We start from the raw sequence: 13,956 nt of genomic DNA on the forward strand, positions 1-13,956 counted from the left end.
GGGAGAGAGGGGAAAGTCAGATGCCTTGGTCGTGAGTGATGAGCTAGGAAGCTGTCCATCTATAAATCCATTGAAAAAAACAGCTTATCGTTAGCATCTCAATAGCATATGAAAGGGAACTTTTGTATGACCCCTTGAAGTTCCCAAGGGGGCCAAAGGGTGTGGATGTGGGTGTGGTCGGAGTTCTCTTGATTGATTACTTCTCCCTGTGAAAAAGACTTGGCGATGACCGAAATATATTCGAAGTCTGTTTCTTGAAATGTACCGCACCACGGATAGTTGTCATTCATTGCATCTCCGATTAATGGTGTGTTGTGGCTACATTTTGCTCTGCCCTAATGAAGGTTACTCACTCTAAAGCTAGTTTTAAGCATCAGTCTAAGCTCCTATTCCTCTGAGGTTTTCCCTCAGAATAGATTTAGCCATGCTATACTAGGGCTCGTGGCCCCATGCCCATGTATGATGTAGTTCCACTCATGAACCATCAACCTTCAGAGATTGAAAATGTGTATGTGAGGATAAATGTTTTTGAAGTATGTATTGATAAGATTAGTTGTAGTAACAATGTATTTAAAACTGTGTGGATAGGTGTGTTCGAAAGTTTGCACTTTAGGACCAATGGAAGATTGATGGAACACCGTAGGCAGGCGAACTAAATCAAATGCACCTAAAATGGTTCTAAACATTGCTCGTCTCTCCTCTAACAGAAAATCTCTTTCAAGAACCTAGTGCAGAGAAACAAAGCCAGTGAGGCTTCCTCCCTGGCCCTTCCCCCTTCCAGCTCTGTCATTCAGCTCCCCTTCATCTTCCTCAACACAGACGTACGCACCGTCATCGACTGCTCCACCTCCAGCGACAAGTACGTGTCACCGCAATGTCTTCACCCTCATGCCTATTGCAAAGACGACTCCAGATCACTTATTACTGAATCGCTTATCCAAATGCCCCAGTAGTATAACACACATGCTCATTGCGCCTTTATCATAAATATGCCAACACTTCTCCTACAGTGCTAAGAGTAAATTCAGTTAGGATCACAAGGTTTTACCGTGATTAAAATATGTGCGATTTATACGGATGGCTACCACAGTAATCCCCCGACTCTCTGTAGGTAGCCAGGACTGTTATGGTGAGTGAATGAGGACCCAAAAGCGAACTAACTTAAACAGAGCTTCTTTAATAACCAAACATAGGTAGGCTCAGATAGACCGGCAGATTCCGACAGGACAGGACAAGGTTACAGCAAACATGACGATAGTCTGGCTCAGGCATGAAACACAACAAACAAGAATCCGACAAGGACAGGAACAGAAACAGAGAGAGATATAGGGACCTAATCAGAGGGAAAAAGGGAACAGGTGGGAAACGGGGTGAATGGGTAGTTAGAGGAGACAAGGAACAGCTGGGGGAAAGCGGGGGAGAAAAGGTAACCTAACAACGACCAGCAGAGGGAGACAGGGTGAAGGGAAAGGACAGAGACAAGACACAACATGACAGTACATGACAGTACCCCCCCACTCACCGAGCGCCTCCTGGCGCACTCGAGGAGGAAACCTGGCGGCAACGGAGGAAATCCTCGATCAGCGCACGGTCCAGCACGTCCCGAGAGGGAACCCAACTCCTCTCCTCAGGACCGTACCCCTCCCAATCTACGAGGTACTGGTGACCACGGCCCCGAGGACGCATGTCCAAAATTCTACGGACCCTGTAGATGGGTGCGCCCTCGACAAGGATGGGGGGGGGGGGGGGGAAGACGAGCGGGGGCGCGAAGGACGGGCTTGATGCAGGAGACATGGAAGACCGGGTGGACGCGACGAAGGTATCGCGGAAGAAGAAGTCGAACTGCGACAGGATTAATGACCCAAGAAATACGGAACGGACCAATGAACCGCGGGGTCAACTTGCGAGAAGCCGTCTTAAGGGGAAGGTTCTGAGTGGAGAGCCAAACTCTCTGACCGCGACAATATCTAGGACTCTTAGTTCTACGCTTATTAGCAGCCCTCATAGTCTGCGTCCTATAACGGCAAAGTGCAGACCTGACCCTCTTCCAGGTGCGCTCGCAACGTTGGACAAAAGCCTGAGCGGAGGGGACGCTGGACTCGGCGAACTGAGATGAGAACAGCGGAGGCTGGTACCCGAGGCTACTCTGAAAAGGAGATAGCCCGGTCGCAGACGAAGGAAGCGAGTTGTGGGCGTATTCTGCCCAGGGGAGCTGTTCTGACCAAGACGCAGGGTTACGAAAAGAAAGACTGCGTAAGATGCGACCAATAGTCTGATTGGCCCGTTCTGCTTGACCGTTAGACTGGGGGTGAAAGCCGGAAGAGAGACTGACGGAAGCCCCAATCAAACGGCAAAACTCCCTCCAAAATTGAGACGTGAATTGCGGACCTCTGTCCGAAACGACGTCTGACGGAAGGCCATGAATTCTGAAAACATTCTTGATGATGATTTGTGCCGTCTCTTTAGCAGAAGGAAGCTTAGCAAGGGGAATGAAATGAGCCGCCTAAGAGAACCTATCGACAACCGTACGAATAACAGTCTTCCCCGCTGACGAAGGCAGTCCGGTGACAAAATCTAAGGCGATGTGAGACCACGGTCGAGAGGGAATAGGAAGCGGCCTGAGACGGCCGGCAGGAGGAGAGTTACCGGACTTAGTCTGCGCGCAGACCGAACAAGCAGCCACGAAACGACGCGTGTCATGCTCCCGGGTGGGCCACCAAAAACGCTGGCGAATGGAAGCAAGCGTACCCCGAACGCCAGGGTGGCCGGCTAACTTGGCAGAGTGAGCCCACTGAAGAACGGCCAGACGAGTAGGAACGGGAACGAAAAGAAGGTTCCTAGGACAAGCGCGCGGCGACGGAGTGTGAGTGAGCGCTTGTTTTACCTGCCTCTCAATTCCCCAGACAGTCAACCCGACAACACGCCCCTCAGGGAGAATCCCCTCGGGGTCAGTGGAGGCTACTGAAGAACTGAAGAGACGAGACAAAGCATCAGGCTTGGTGTTCTTAGAGCCCGGACGATAAGAAATCACGAACTCGAAACGAGCGAAAAACAGCGCCCAACGCGCCTGACGCGCATTAAGTCGTTTGGCAGAACGGATGTACTCAAGGTTCCTATGGTCAGTCCAAACGACAAAAGGAACGGTCGCCCCCTCCAACCACTGTCGCCATTCGCCTAGGGCTAACCGGATGGCGAGCAGTTCGCGGTTACCCACATCATAGTTACGTTCCGACGGCGACAGGCGATGAGAAAAATACGCGCATGGGTGGACCTTGTCGTCAGAGAGGGAGCGCTGAGAAAGAATGGCTCCCACGCCCACCTCTGACGCGTCAACCTCGACAACGAACTGTCTAGAGACGTCAGGTGTAACAAGGATAGGAGCGGATGTAAAACGATTCTTGAGGAGATCAAAAGCTCCCTGGGCGGAAACGGACCACTTAAAGCACGTCTTGACAGAAGTAAGGGCTGTGAGAGGAGCTGCCACCTGACCGAAATTACGGATGAAACGACGATAGAAGTTCGCGAAGCCGAGAAAGCGCTGCAGCTCGACGCGTGACTTAGGGACGGGCCAATCAATGACAGCTTGGACCTTAGCGGGATCCATCTTAATGCCTTCAGCGGAAATAACAGAACCGAGAAATGTGACGGAGGAGGCATGAAAAGTGCACTTCTCAGCCTTCACAAAAAGACAATTCTCTAAAAGGCGCTGGAGGACACGTCGAACGTGCTGAACATGAATCTGGAGTGACGGTGAAAAAATCAGGATATCGTCAAGGTAAACGAAAACAAAGATGTTCAGCATGTCTCTCAGGACATCATTGACTAATGCCTGAAAGACAGCTGGAGCGTTAGCGAGGCCGAAAGGAAGAACCCGGTATTCAAAGTGCCCTAACGGAGTGTTAAACGCCGTCTTCCACTCGTCCCCCTCCCTGATGCGCACGAGATGGTAAGCGTTACGAAGGTCCAACTTAGTGAAAAACCTGGCTCCCTGCAGGATCTCGAAGGCTGAAGACATAAGAGGAAGCGGATAACGATTCTTCACTGTTATGTCATTCAGCCCTCGATAATCTATGCAGGGGCGCAGAGACCCGTCCTTCTTCTTGACAAAAAAAACCCCCGCTCCGGCGGGAGAGGAGGAGGGGACTATGGTACCGGCGTCAAGAGCTACAGACAAATAATCTTCGAGAGCCTTACGTTCGGGAGCCGACAGAGAGTATAGTCTACCCCGGGGGGGGGTGGTTCCCGGAAGGAGATCAATACTACAATCATACGACCGGTGTGGAGGAAGAGAGGTGGCCCTGGACCGACTGAACACCGTGCGCAGATCGTGATATTCCTCCGGCACCCCTGTCAAATCACTAGGCTCCTCCTGTGAAGAAGAGACAGAGGAAACAGGAGGGATAGCAGACATTAAACATTTCACATGACAAGAGACGTTCCAGGAGAGGATAGAATTACTAGACCAATTAATGGAAGGATTATGACAAACTAGCCAGGGATGGCCCAAAACAACAGGTGTAAAAGGTGAACGAAAAATTAAAAAAGAAATGGTTTCACTATGATTACCAGAAACAGTGAGGGTTAAAGGTAGCGTCTCACGCTGAATCCTGGGGAGAGGACTACCATCCAGGGCGAACAAGGCCGTGGGCTCCTTTAACTGTCTGAGAGGAATGTCATGTTCCCGAGCCCAGGTCTCGTCCATAAAACAGCCCTCCGCCCCAGAGTCTATTAAGGCACTGCAGGAAGCTGACGAACTGGTCCAGCGTAGATGGACCGACAAGGTAGTGCAGGATCTTGAAGGAGAGACAGGAGTAGTAGCGCTCACCAGTAGCCCTCCGCTTACTGACGAGCTCTGGCCTTTTACTGGACATGAAGTGACAAAATGACCAGCGGAACCGCAATAGAGACAGAGGCGGTTGGTGATTCTCCGTTCCCTCTCCTTAGTCGAGATGCGGATACCTCCCAGCTGCATGGGCTCAGCACCCGAGCCGGCAGAGGAAGATGGTAGTGATGCGGAGAGGAGAGCGACGGAGAGCGCGAGCTCCTTTCCACGAGCTCGGTGACGAAGATCAACCCGTCGCTCAATGCGAATAGCGAGTTCAATCAAGGAATCCACGCTGGAAGGAACCTCCCGGGAGAGAATCTCATCCTTTACCTCTGCGCGGAGACCCTCCAGAAGACGAGCGAGCAAGGCCGGCTCGTTCCAGCCACTGGAGACAGCAAGAGTGCGAAACTCAATAGAGTAGTCTGTTATGGATCGATTGCCTTGACATAGGGAAGACAGGGCCCTGGAAGCCTCCTCCCCAAAAACAGATCGATCAAAAACCCGTATCATCTCCTCCTTAAAGTCCTGATACTGGTTAGTACACTCAGCCCTTGCCTCCCAGATTGCCGTGCCCCACTCACGAGCCCGTCCAATAAGGAGAGATATGACGTAGGCGACACGAGCAGTGCTCCTGGAGTAAGTGTTGGGCTGGAGAGAAAACACAATATCACACTGGGTGAGGAACGAGCGGCATTCAGTGGGCTCCCCAGAGTAACACGGCGGGTTATTGATTCTGGGCTCCGGAGATTCGAAAGCCCTGGAAGTGGCCGGTGGATCGAGGCGGAGATGGTGAACCTGTTCTGTGAGGTTGGAGACTTGGGTGGCCAGGGTCTCAACGGCATGTCGAGCAGCAGACACTTCCTGCTCGTGTCTGCCTAGCATCGCTCCCTGGATCCCGACGGCTGAGTGGAGAGGATCCGAAGTCGCTGGGTCCATTCTTGGTCGGATTCTTCTGTTATGGTGAGTGAATGAGGACCCAAAAGCGAACTAACTTAAACAGAGCTTCTTTAATAACCAAACATAGGTAGGCTCAGATAGACCGGCAGATTCCGACAGGACAGGACAAGGTTACAGCAAACATGACGATAGTCTGGCTCAGGCATGAAACACAACAAACAAGAATCCGACAAGGACAGGAACAGAAACAGAGAGAGATATAGGGACCTAATCAGAGGGAAAAAGGGAACAGGTGGGAAACGGGGTGAATGGGTAGTTAGAGGAGACAAGGAACAGCTGGGGGAAAGCGGGGGAGAAAAGGTAACCTAACAACGACCAGCAGAGGGAGACAGGGTGAAGGGAAAGGACAGAGACAAGACACAACATGACAGTACATGACAAGGACAAACATACACTGCTAAAAAAAATCAAGGGAACACTAAAATAACACATCCTAGATCTGAATGAATGAAATATTCTTATTAAATACTTTTTTCTTTACATAGTTGAATGTGCTGACAACAAATCACACAAAAATGATCAATGGAAATCAAATGTATCAACCCATGGAGGTTTGGATTTGGAGTCACACTCAAAATTAAAGTGGAAAACAGGCTGATCCAACTTTGATGTAATGTCCTTAATTAAAACAAGTCAAAATGAGGCTCAGTAGTGTGTGTGGCCTCCATGTGCCTTTATGACCTCCCTACAAAGCTTGTGCATGTTCCTGATGAGGTGGCAGATGGTCTCCTGAGGGATCTCCTCCCAGACCTGGACTAAAGCATCCACCAACTCCTGGACAGTCTGTGGTGCAACATGGCATGGCGTTGGTGGATGGAGCGAGACATGATGTCCCAGATGTGCTCAATTGGATTCAGGTCTGGGGAACGGGCGGGCCAGTCCATAGCATCAATGCCTTCCTCTTGCAGGAACTGCTGACACACTCCAGCCACATGAGGTCTAGCATTGTCTTGCATTAAGAGGAACCCAGGGCCAACCGCACCAGCATATGGTCTCACAAGGGATCTGAGGATCTCATCTCGGTACCTAATGGCAGTCAACCTACCTCTGGCGAGCACATGGAGGGCTGTGCGGCCCCCCAAAGAAATGCCACCCCACACCATGACTGACCCACCGCCAAATCGGTCATGCTGGAGGATGTTGCAGGCAGCAGAATATTCTCCACGGCGTCTCCAGACTCTGTGAAGAGCACAGGGCGCCAGTAGCGAATTTGCCAATCTTGGTGTTCTCTGGCAAATGCCAAACGTCCTGCACGGTGTTGGGCTGTAAGCACAACCCCCACCTGTGGACGTCGGGCCCTCATACCACCTTCATGGAGTCTGTTTCTTTTTTTGTTGTTGTGAATTTTACCCCTTTTTCTCCCCAATTTCGTGGTATCCAATTGTTTTAGTAGCTACTATCTTGTCTCATCGCTACAACTCCCGTACGGGCTCGGGAGAGACGAAGGTTGAAAGTCATGCGTCCTCCGATACACAACCCAACCAAGCCGCACTGCTTCTTAACACAGCGCCATTCCAACCCGGAAGCCAACTGCACCAATGTGTTGGAGGAAACACAGCACACCTGGCAACCTTGGTTAGCGCGCACTACGCCCGGCCCGCCACATGAGTTGCTGGTGCGCGATGAGACAAGGATTTCCCTACCGCCCAAACTCTCCCTAACCCGGACAACGCTGGGCCAATTGTGTGTCGCCCCACGGACCTCCCGGTCGCGGCCTGTTATGACAGAGCCTGGGCACGAACCCAGAGTCTCTGGTGCTGCAGTACAGCGCCCTTAACCACTGCACCACCCGGGAGGCCATGGAGTCTGTTTCTGACCGTTTGAGCAGACACATGCACATTTGTGGCCTGCTGGAGGTCATTTTGCAGGACTCTGACAGTGCTCCTCCTGCTCCTCCTTGCACAAAGGCGGAGGTAGCGGTCCTGCTGCTGGGTTGTTGCCCTCCTACGGCCTCTTCCACGTCTCCTGATGTACTGGCCTGTCTCCTGGTAGCGCCTCCATGCTCTGGACACTACGCTGAGAGACACAGCAAACCTTCTTGCCACAGCTCGCATTGATGTACCATCCTGGATGAGCTGCATTACCTGAGCCACTTGTGTGGGTTGTAGACTCCGTCTCATGCTACCACTAGAGTGAAAGCACCGCCAGCATTCAAAAGTGACCGAAACATCAGCCAGGAAGGATAGGAACTGAGAAGTGGTCTATGGTCACCACCTGCAGAACCACTCCTTTATTGTGGGTGTCTTGCTAATTGCCTATAATTTCCACCTGTTGTCTATTCCATTTGCACAACAGCATGTGACATTTATTGTCAATCAGTGTTGCTTCCTAAGTGGACAGTTTGATTTCACAGAAGTGTGATTGACTTGGAGTTACATTGTGTTGTTTAAGTGTTTCCTTTATTTTTTTGAGCAGTGTATATTTTCACGATTTCACTAATATCATCAAAATCAATAAGTCATAGCACATTTTTGTTCTCATTCAGTAGTTTTTACCTGATAAAGTAGAATCCTGTTGAAAAATAATATTAAAAGTACCATTTATATTCTTAAAACATAGTTTGAAAATTGCTGCTTCCTGTTGTAATAGCTTTTGATTCATGGCCAAGTGTCAAAACACTGGTTTTAGATGTCCAAATAAATAATCAACATGCTAAAATAAGTTGTTATATTTTGAAGACCAATACATAAGTTACTCCCTACACACACGTGTCACACTTGTTCACACTACTTGTATTTTACTAAATTAGTAACTTATAAAGTGACCGCTTTACCAAGCGGTACTCGACTGGAATTGATTAGCTTCACACTCAACACGGGAAACTGTTAAGAGTGAAAAACCCAGCAGCATTGCAGTTCTTGACTCAAACCGGTACGCCTGGCACTTACAACCATACCCCGTTCAAAGGGACTTAATTATTTTGTTTGGCCCATTCACCCTCTGAATGGCACGCATACACAATCCATGTCTCAATTGTTTCCTCCCCTTCATCTACACTGATTGAAGTGGATTTAACAAGTAGCATCAATAAGGGATCATAGCGCTTACCTAGTCAGTCTATGTCATGGAAAAAGCAGATGTTCATGTTTTGTACACTGTGTATACAGTGCATTCGGACATTCGGAAAGTATTCAGACCCCTTCACTTTTTTCCACATTTTGTTACGTAACAGCCTTATTCTGAAATTGATTAAATTGTTTTTTCCCTTCATCAATCTACACACAATACCCCATAGTGACAAAGCAAAAACTTTTGTATTAAAAATAAAACATGGAAATATCACATTTACATAAGTATTCAGACCATTACTCAGTACTTTGGCAGCGATTACAGCCTCGAGTCTTGGGTATGACGCTACAAGCTTGGCACACCTGTATTTTGGAAGTTTCTCCCATTGTTCTCTGCAGATCCTCTCAAGCTCTGTCATGTTGGATAGGGAACGACTTGTCCCAAAGCCACTCCTGCGTTGTCTTGGCTTAGGGTCGTTGTTCTGTTGGAAGGTCAACCTTCGCCCCAGTCTGAGTTCCTGAGCGCTCTGGAGCAGGTTTTCATCAAGTATCTCTCTGTACTTTGCTCTGTTCATCTTTCCCTCGATCCTGACTAGTCTCCCAGTCTCTACCACTGAAAAACATTCCCACAGCATGATGTTGCCACCACCATGCTTCACCATAGAGATGGTGCAAGGTTTCCTCCAGACGTGTGGCTTGGCATTCAGGCCAAAGCTTTCAATCTTCGTTTCATCAGACCAAAGAATCTTGTTGTCATGTGCCTTTTACAGAGGAGTGGTTTCCGTCTGGCCACTCTACCATAAAGGCCTGATTGGTGGAGTGCTGCAGAGATGGTTGTCCTTCTGGAAGGTCTCCCATCTCCACAAAGGTACTCTGGAGCTCTGTCAGAGAGACCGGAGGTCCCCTCCCTGACCAAGGCCCTTCTCCTCCGATTGCTCAGTTTGGTCGGATAGCCAGCTCTAGGAAGAGTCTTGGTGGTTCCAAACTTCTTCCATTTAAGACTGATGGAGGCCACTGTGTTCTTGGGGGACCTTCAATGCTGCATACATTTTTTGGTACCCATCCTTAGATCTGGGCTTCAACACAATCCTGTCTCGGAGCTCTGGGGATAAGTCTTTCGACCTCAGACATGCACTTTCAACTGTGGGACCTTATATGGACAGGTGTGTGCCTTTCCAAATCAATTTAATTTACTACAGGTGGAAACATCTCAAGGTTGATCAATGGAAACAGGATGCACCTGAGCAAAATGTCAAGTCTCATAGCAAAGGGTCTGAATACTTATGTAAATAAGGTATTTCTGTTTTTTAATTTTTTAAAATATTTGCTCAAATTTCAAAAACTTGTTTTCACCTTGTCATTATGGGCTGTTTGTGTAGATTGAGGAAAACTTTTTTTTACATTTTAGAATAAGGGTGTAACGTAACAAAATGTGGAAAAAGTCAAGGAAGGGGTCTGAATACTTTCCAATGCACTGTATCTCTAAGAAAATTATTTTGGTAGATAGCCAAGACGGAAAGGAAACAACACTTTTTTTCAGGATAATTTGAAGGAAACACCACCTCACATCGGTTTCCAAATAGCGACAGGGTTTGGTTTTCATTTTAATGATAGCGTAACCCTCAAATCAATTTTGTGGGATTGTGATGACTATAAACTTTAATACGAACAATTAACCATTCTGAGGTAAAAAGTATGTGCATTTCCTGTAATATTGTGTGGTGAAAACTTTAGTCTGTGTAATGTAGCAACATGTTCTGTCCACCATAGACAAATTAGCATAATATAACATAATGAAATATGTCAAAGTAATACAATATTTTAATATATGGTGACAGTAAATGTAGCACACTCACCCATTATTACAATGACATCTATTTCATCCTACTTTAACCAATTTAAAAACGCAATTTAACCAGTCACTCTAGACTAGAGCTTCCACATGGTCTGTGCAAGTCCCTACTGTCGATGCGAATTTCAACTTCAACAACACCTTTTGAGATCCACGATGACATAGAAGCGCATGGGGTTGTCCCTGGACCTGGAGAGTGGGAAGTGCACCGCAGACAATCTCGTCCTGGCCAAGTCCCTCATTCCCAGGTCCCTGGAGATCTACATCATAGGTGAGAGTTGGAAAATGGCGTTCATTGACAAGCATTTTTGACGTGTGTGTGCATACGTGTGGAAACGGGCCATTTCTGTCATTTCAATCTGTCTCTCCTCCCACAGGCATGGCCAGAGGCACCAGTCAAACAAGGTAGATTACCTCTCATAACTTTTCAATCAAAACTGTAATTTGAACACTATCCACTACCAAATAGGAACACTACACATGAAGAGTGATATTTCTATGATCCCTGTGTGGCTCTGTTCAAAAGTAGTGCACTATATAGGGTGCCATTTCGGATGTAGCCAGGAAATGATTCTGTTTTTGTGTGACAAAATGTTTCGTTGCACACCTTACTGATAACCGAAACGCTCAAGCCATATAGAAAAGCTCAAGCCATATAAATGACTTTAGGTGGCATGATTGATTTTAATTTGAGAACTGAAGTGACTGACCAGTGGTGTGGATTGTCGGGTTTCAGCTCTTTCCCAGATGACCTGGTCTCTGCCTCTTTGAATGGAAGGAGGAGTTACAGCCACAGTAGCGCCACCCTCTCTGAGTCTCGAGGCCAGATGCCCAGCTCCTTCTGGATGTGGCCAGATATACAGGAAATAGGTTGCCAGTCATTCAGGTCTATGATATGATATTTTAGAAGCATTTATATATCTGTTTCTGTCTTAATTTCTCCCTTGTAGTTATTTTGGTCAATGTCTTCATGGCTGCTGCCCCTGTATTTCCTGCAGCGGTGAAAAGGTTCCACATTTTTCTGCCAAGAGGCGATATCTGCGTAATCTCCCGGGAAAAAGTCTGTTGTTTTTAGATGGAGTGCAATGTTTTGTAGTCATTTTCTACTCTACATACGTGCTAGAGGAGTGTGGCTATGCATAAAAACACTCACCACAGACTCGTGACGGAATATTTTTCAGGATTATTGAAGATGTCTTCTTATTAATTTCCCTCTTACAATGAAACATGTCAAACGTATATGAATAGTGTGTGTGTTGATGTATGCTAGTGGTTTGACTTTCTGTTCCTCCTTTAACGCAATGTTTGTCTAATCAATGGGATCCCGTCCGATCCTATTCTAAGTTTGCATTTTAATTTAAGGTCTGTTTAGGTTAATAGAAGGGGATTTCTAGGCTTCTTTGAACCACCCCTAAACATTCTGTAAAATATATTTTTTTTTACTCTACTTATGATACTCCTTTACTATTTTTTGCAGTTTAATGTCAGCCATTAGATGCAACTGTGTGGAAAGATGCCAGCAGTAACCTTTAACCCATGTATTAGCCCTACCTTGCCTAGAAACAAGGGTACATGAGTACATTTAGTTTAATTTTAAGTGTGAACCATTATTAGTCTGTCTATCATCAATGCCTTTTTTAATATAATCATTGTGCCGATATGTAATGGCCTATTCCGTTCAATGCGTTGTACCCTCCTGAACACAACCTCTGTGTCATCGTGACCTTTGGACACTTGAGCACGTTAGGCCCTCTGGACATTGCACTTGGGGAAATGTGTGTACTCTCTTTTAGAATGTTCTGCTTTGTGGTTGCAGATATGACTGGGTCTGTAAATATACATAAACATAATTTTGGCTAAATTAATATTTTCAAGAAGAATTTTCTCCAAGTTTAGGTATTTATCTCTTGGACACAACATTTTCTTGTGTCAGTTTCTTTGTCCTGGTCCTGGGGACACAAAGGGGTGCACATTTTTGTTTTACACACCTGATTCCACTAATCATTGATTTGATGTTGAGTTGATTAGTGGAATTGGGTGTGATGCTACTGCCTTAAAAATGTTTGCAGCTTTTGGGTCCGCAGGACCAGGATTGAGAAACACTGATTTAGAAAATGTCCACTTCGTTTAATGGGTAAGATGTTGATTTGATTGGTGACTAAATGATTAAGTGTGTGGGTATGTAAAATGTTATGACCCGTTCTTTAATCCTTGAGCGTAACCCTTTTAGAGTAGAAATCCCCAGAGTGAAATTCTCTCTCAGCCTTGCCAAGGCCTTCTGTTTTAAAGATGGGTGCACCTCAATAGTCTCAAGTAGCTTCCTCTTCATCTGCACCGATCTGAAATCATGGGATAGTTGAAAACATTAGTGCAGATTAATTGAGTAGGCATTGAGACTGAAGAGGAATTTAGCCAGAATTATGTTTATGTATACTTTAGACTACTTGAATGTACCCATTGAAAAACTTCACACTTACATCTGGGGCTCGGCATCTGATCCAACCATAAATGTATACATTATTTTTTTTCATTTGACCTTTATTTAACTAGACAAGCCAGTTAAGAACAAATTCTTATTTACAATGACGACCTACTCCGGCCAAACCTTGACGACGCTGGGCAAATTGTGCGCCGCCCCCTATGGGACTCCAAATCACAGCCGGATGTGATACAGCCTGGATTATGCCCCTGGACTGAGAGGATTCAAGTTCAATATGTAGCTAGATGTACAAAGCTAATGTTAACAAGCTAATGTTGCCCATGAGAGGAAGTTAGGTTTGTAAGCAAGCATTTTAGCCAGGTAGCCTGTGACAACAAAAAATAAAAGCGTGTACTGTATGAAAGTCATAGACTGTTTTGTCAACATGAAAGCGAGGAGGATGGCAAGTAAGGTTAGCAAACATGTTTTTTCTACTTGCACGAACACACACACAGACAGACCCACACACACACACACACATCAGAACCATGAACAGCCACGTCATATTTAGCTTACGTTGATTGGACTAAATAGTTTTTAGAATCTCATTTGTCACTGTATTAGACAAAGCATAGGTGATTTGATGTTGAAATGGTGCTGGAATAGTGGAGGCAACTCCTGTTTCCTTTTCGACTTGCGGTAACTCCGTGGTTCTAAATCAACAGTTGATTAGTAGTCCGAAAATGTCGGAAACATTAACTTGCTTGATCATGCTGTAGGTCATGTAACCGTTTGTTATATGCTTTTTGGACTTCACCGGACAGAGGTTGCTCCCTGGATTTCTGAATTTATTCTGCCACTGTGTGTTCTTATTGTCTCGGCCTTAGGCCTATAT

General features: G+C 46.7%; 2 protein-coding genes across 2 annotated transcripts in view; both read left to right on the forward strand.

Moving 5' to 3' along the window:
• The window catches only part of LOC110507289 (transcription factor Dp-1-like), a 45,873-nt gene extending 33,109 nt beyond the window's left edge, over positions 1–12,764 (forward strand). The window contains exons 5-8 of the mRNA XM_021587174.2: positions 708–859; positions 10,710–10,913; positions 11,020–11,047; positions 11,379–12,764. Coding sequence (XP_021442849.2) covers positions 708–859; positions 10,710–10,913; positions 11,020–11,047; positions 11,379–11,393 — 399 coding nt within the window. The 3' untranslated portion in view covers positions 11,394–12,764. The remainder of the gene's footprint in view (positions 1–707; positions 860–10,709; positions 10,914–11,019; positions 11,048–11,378) is intronic.
• The window catches only part of LOC110507292 (sodium/potassium-transporting ATPase subunit beta-3), a 49,620-nt gene continuing 48,421 nt past the window's right edge, over positions 12,758–13,956 (forward strand). Inside the window, exon 1 of the mRNA XM_036965097.1 lies at positions 12,758–12,776. Coding sequence (XP_036820992.1) covers positions 12,773–12,776 — 4 coding nt within the window. The 5' untranslated portion in view covers positions 12,758–12,772. The remainder of the gene's footprint in view (positions 12,777–13,956) is intronic.

Source organism: Oncorhynchus mykiss, chromosome 27 (genome assembly GCF_013265735.2).
Source record: "Oncorhynchus mykiss isolate Arlee chromosome 27, USDA_OmykA_1.1, whole genome shotgun sequence".
Classification (NCBI taxonomy): Eukaryota; Metazoa; Chordata; class Actinopteri; order Salmoniformes; family Salmonidae; genus Oncorhynchus; species Oncorhynchus mykiss.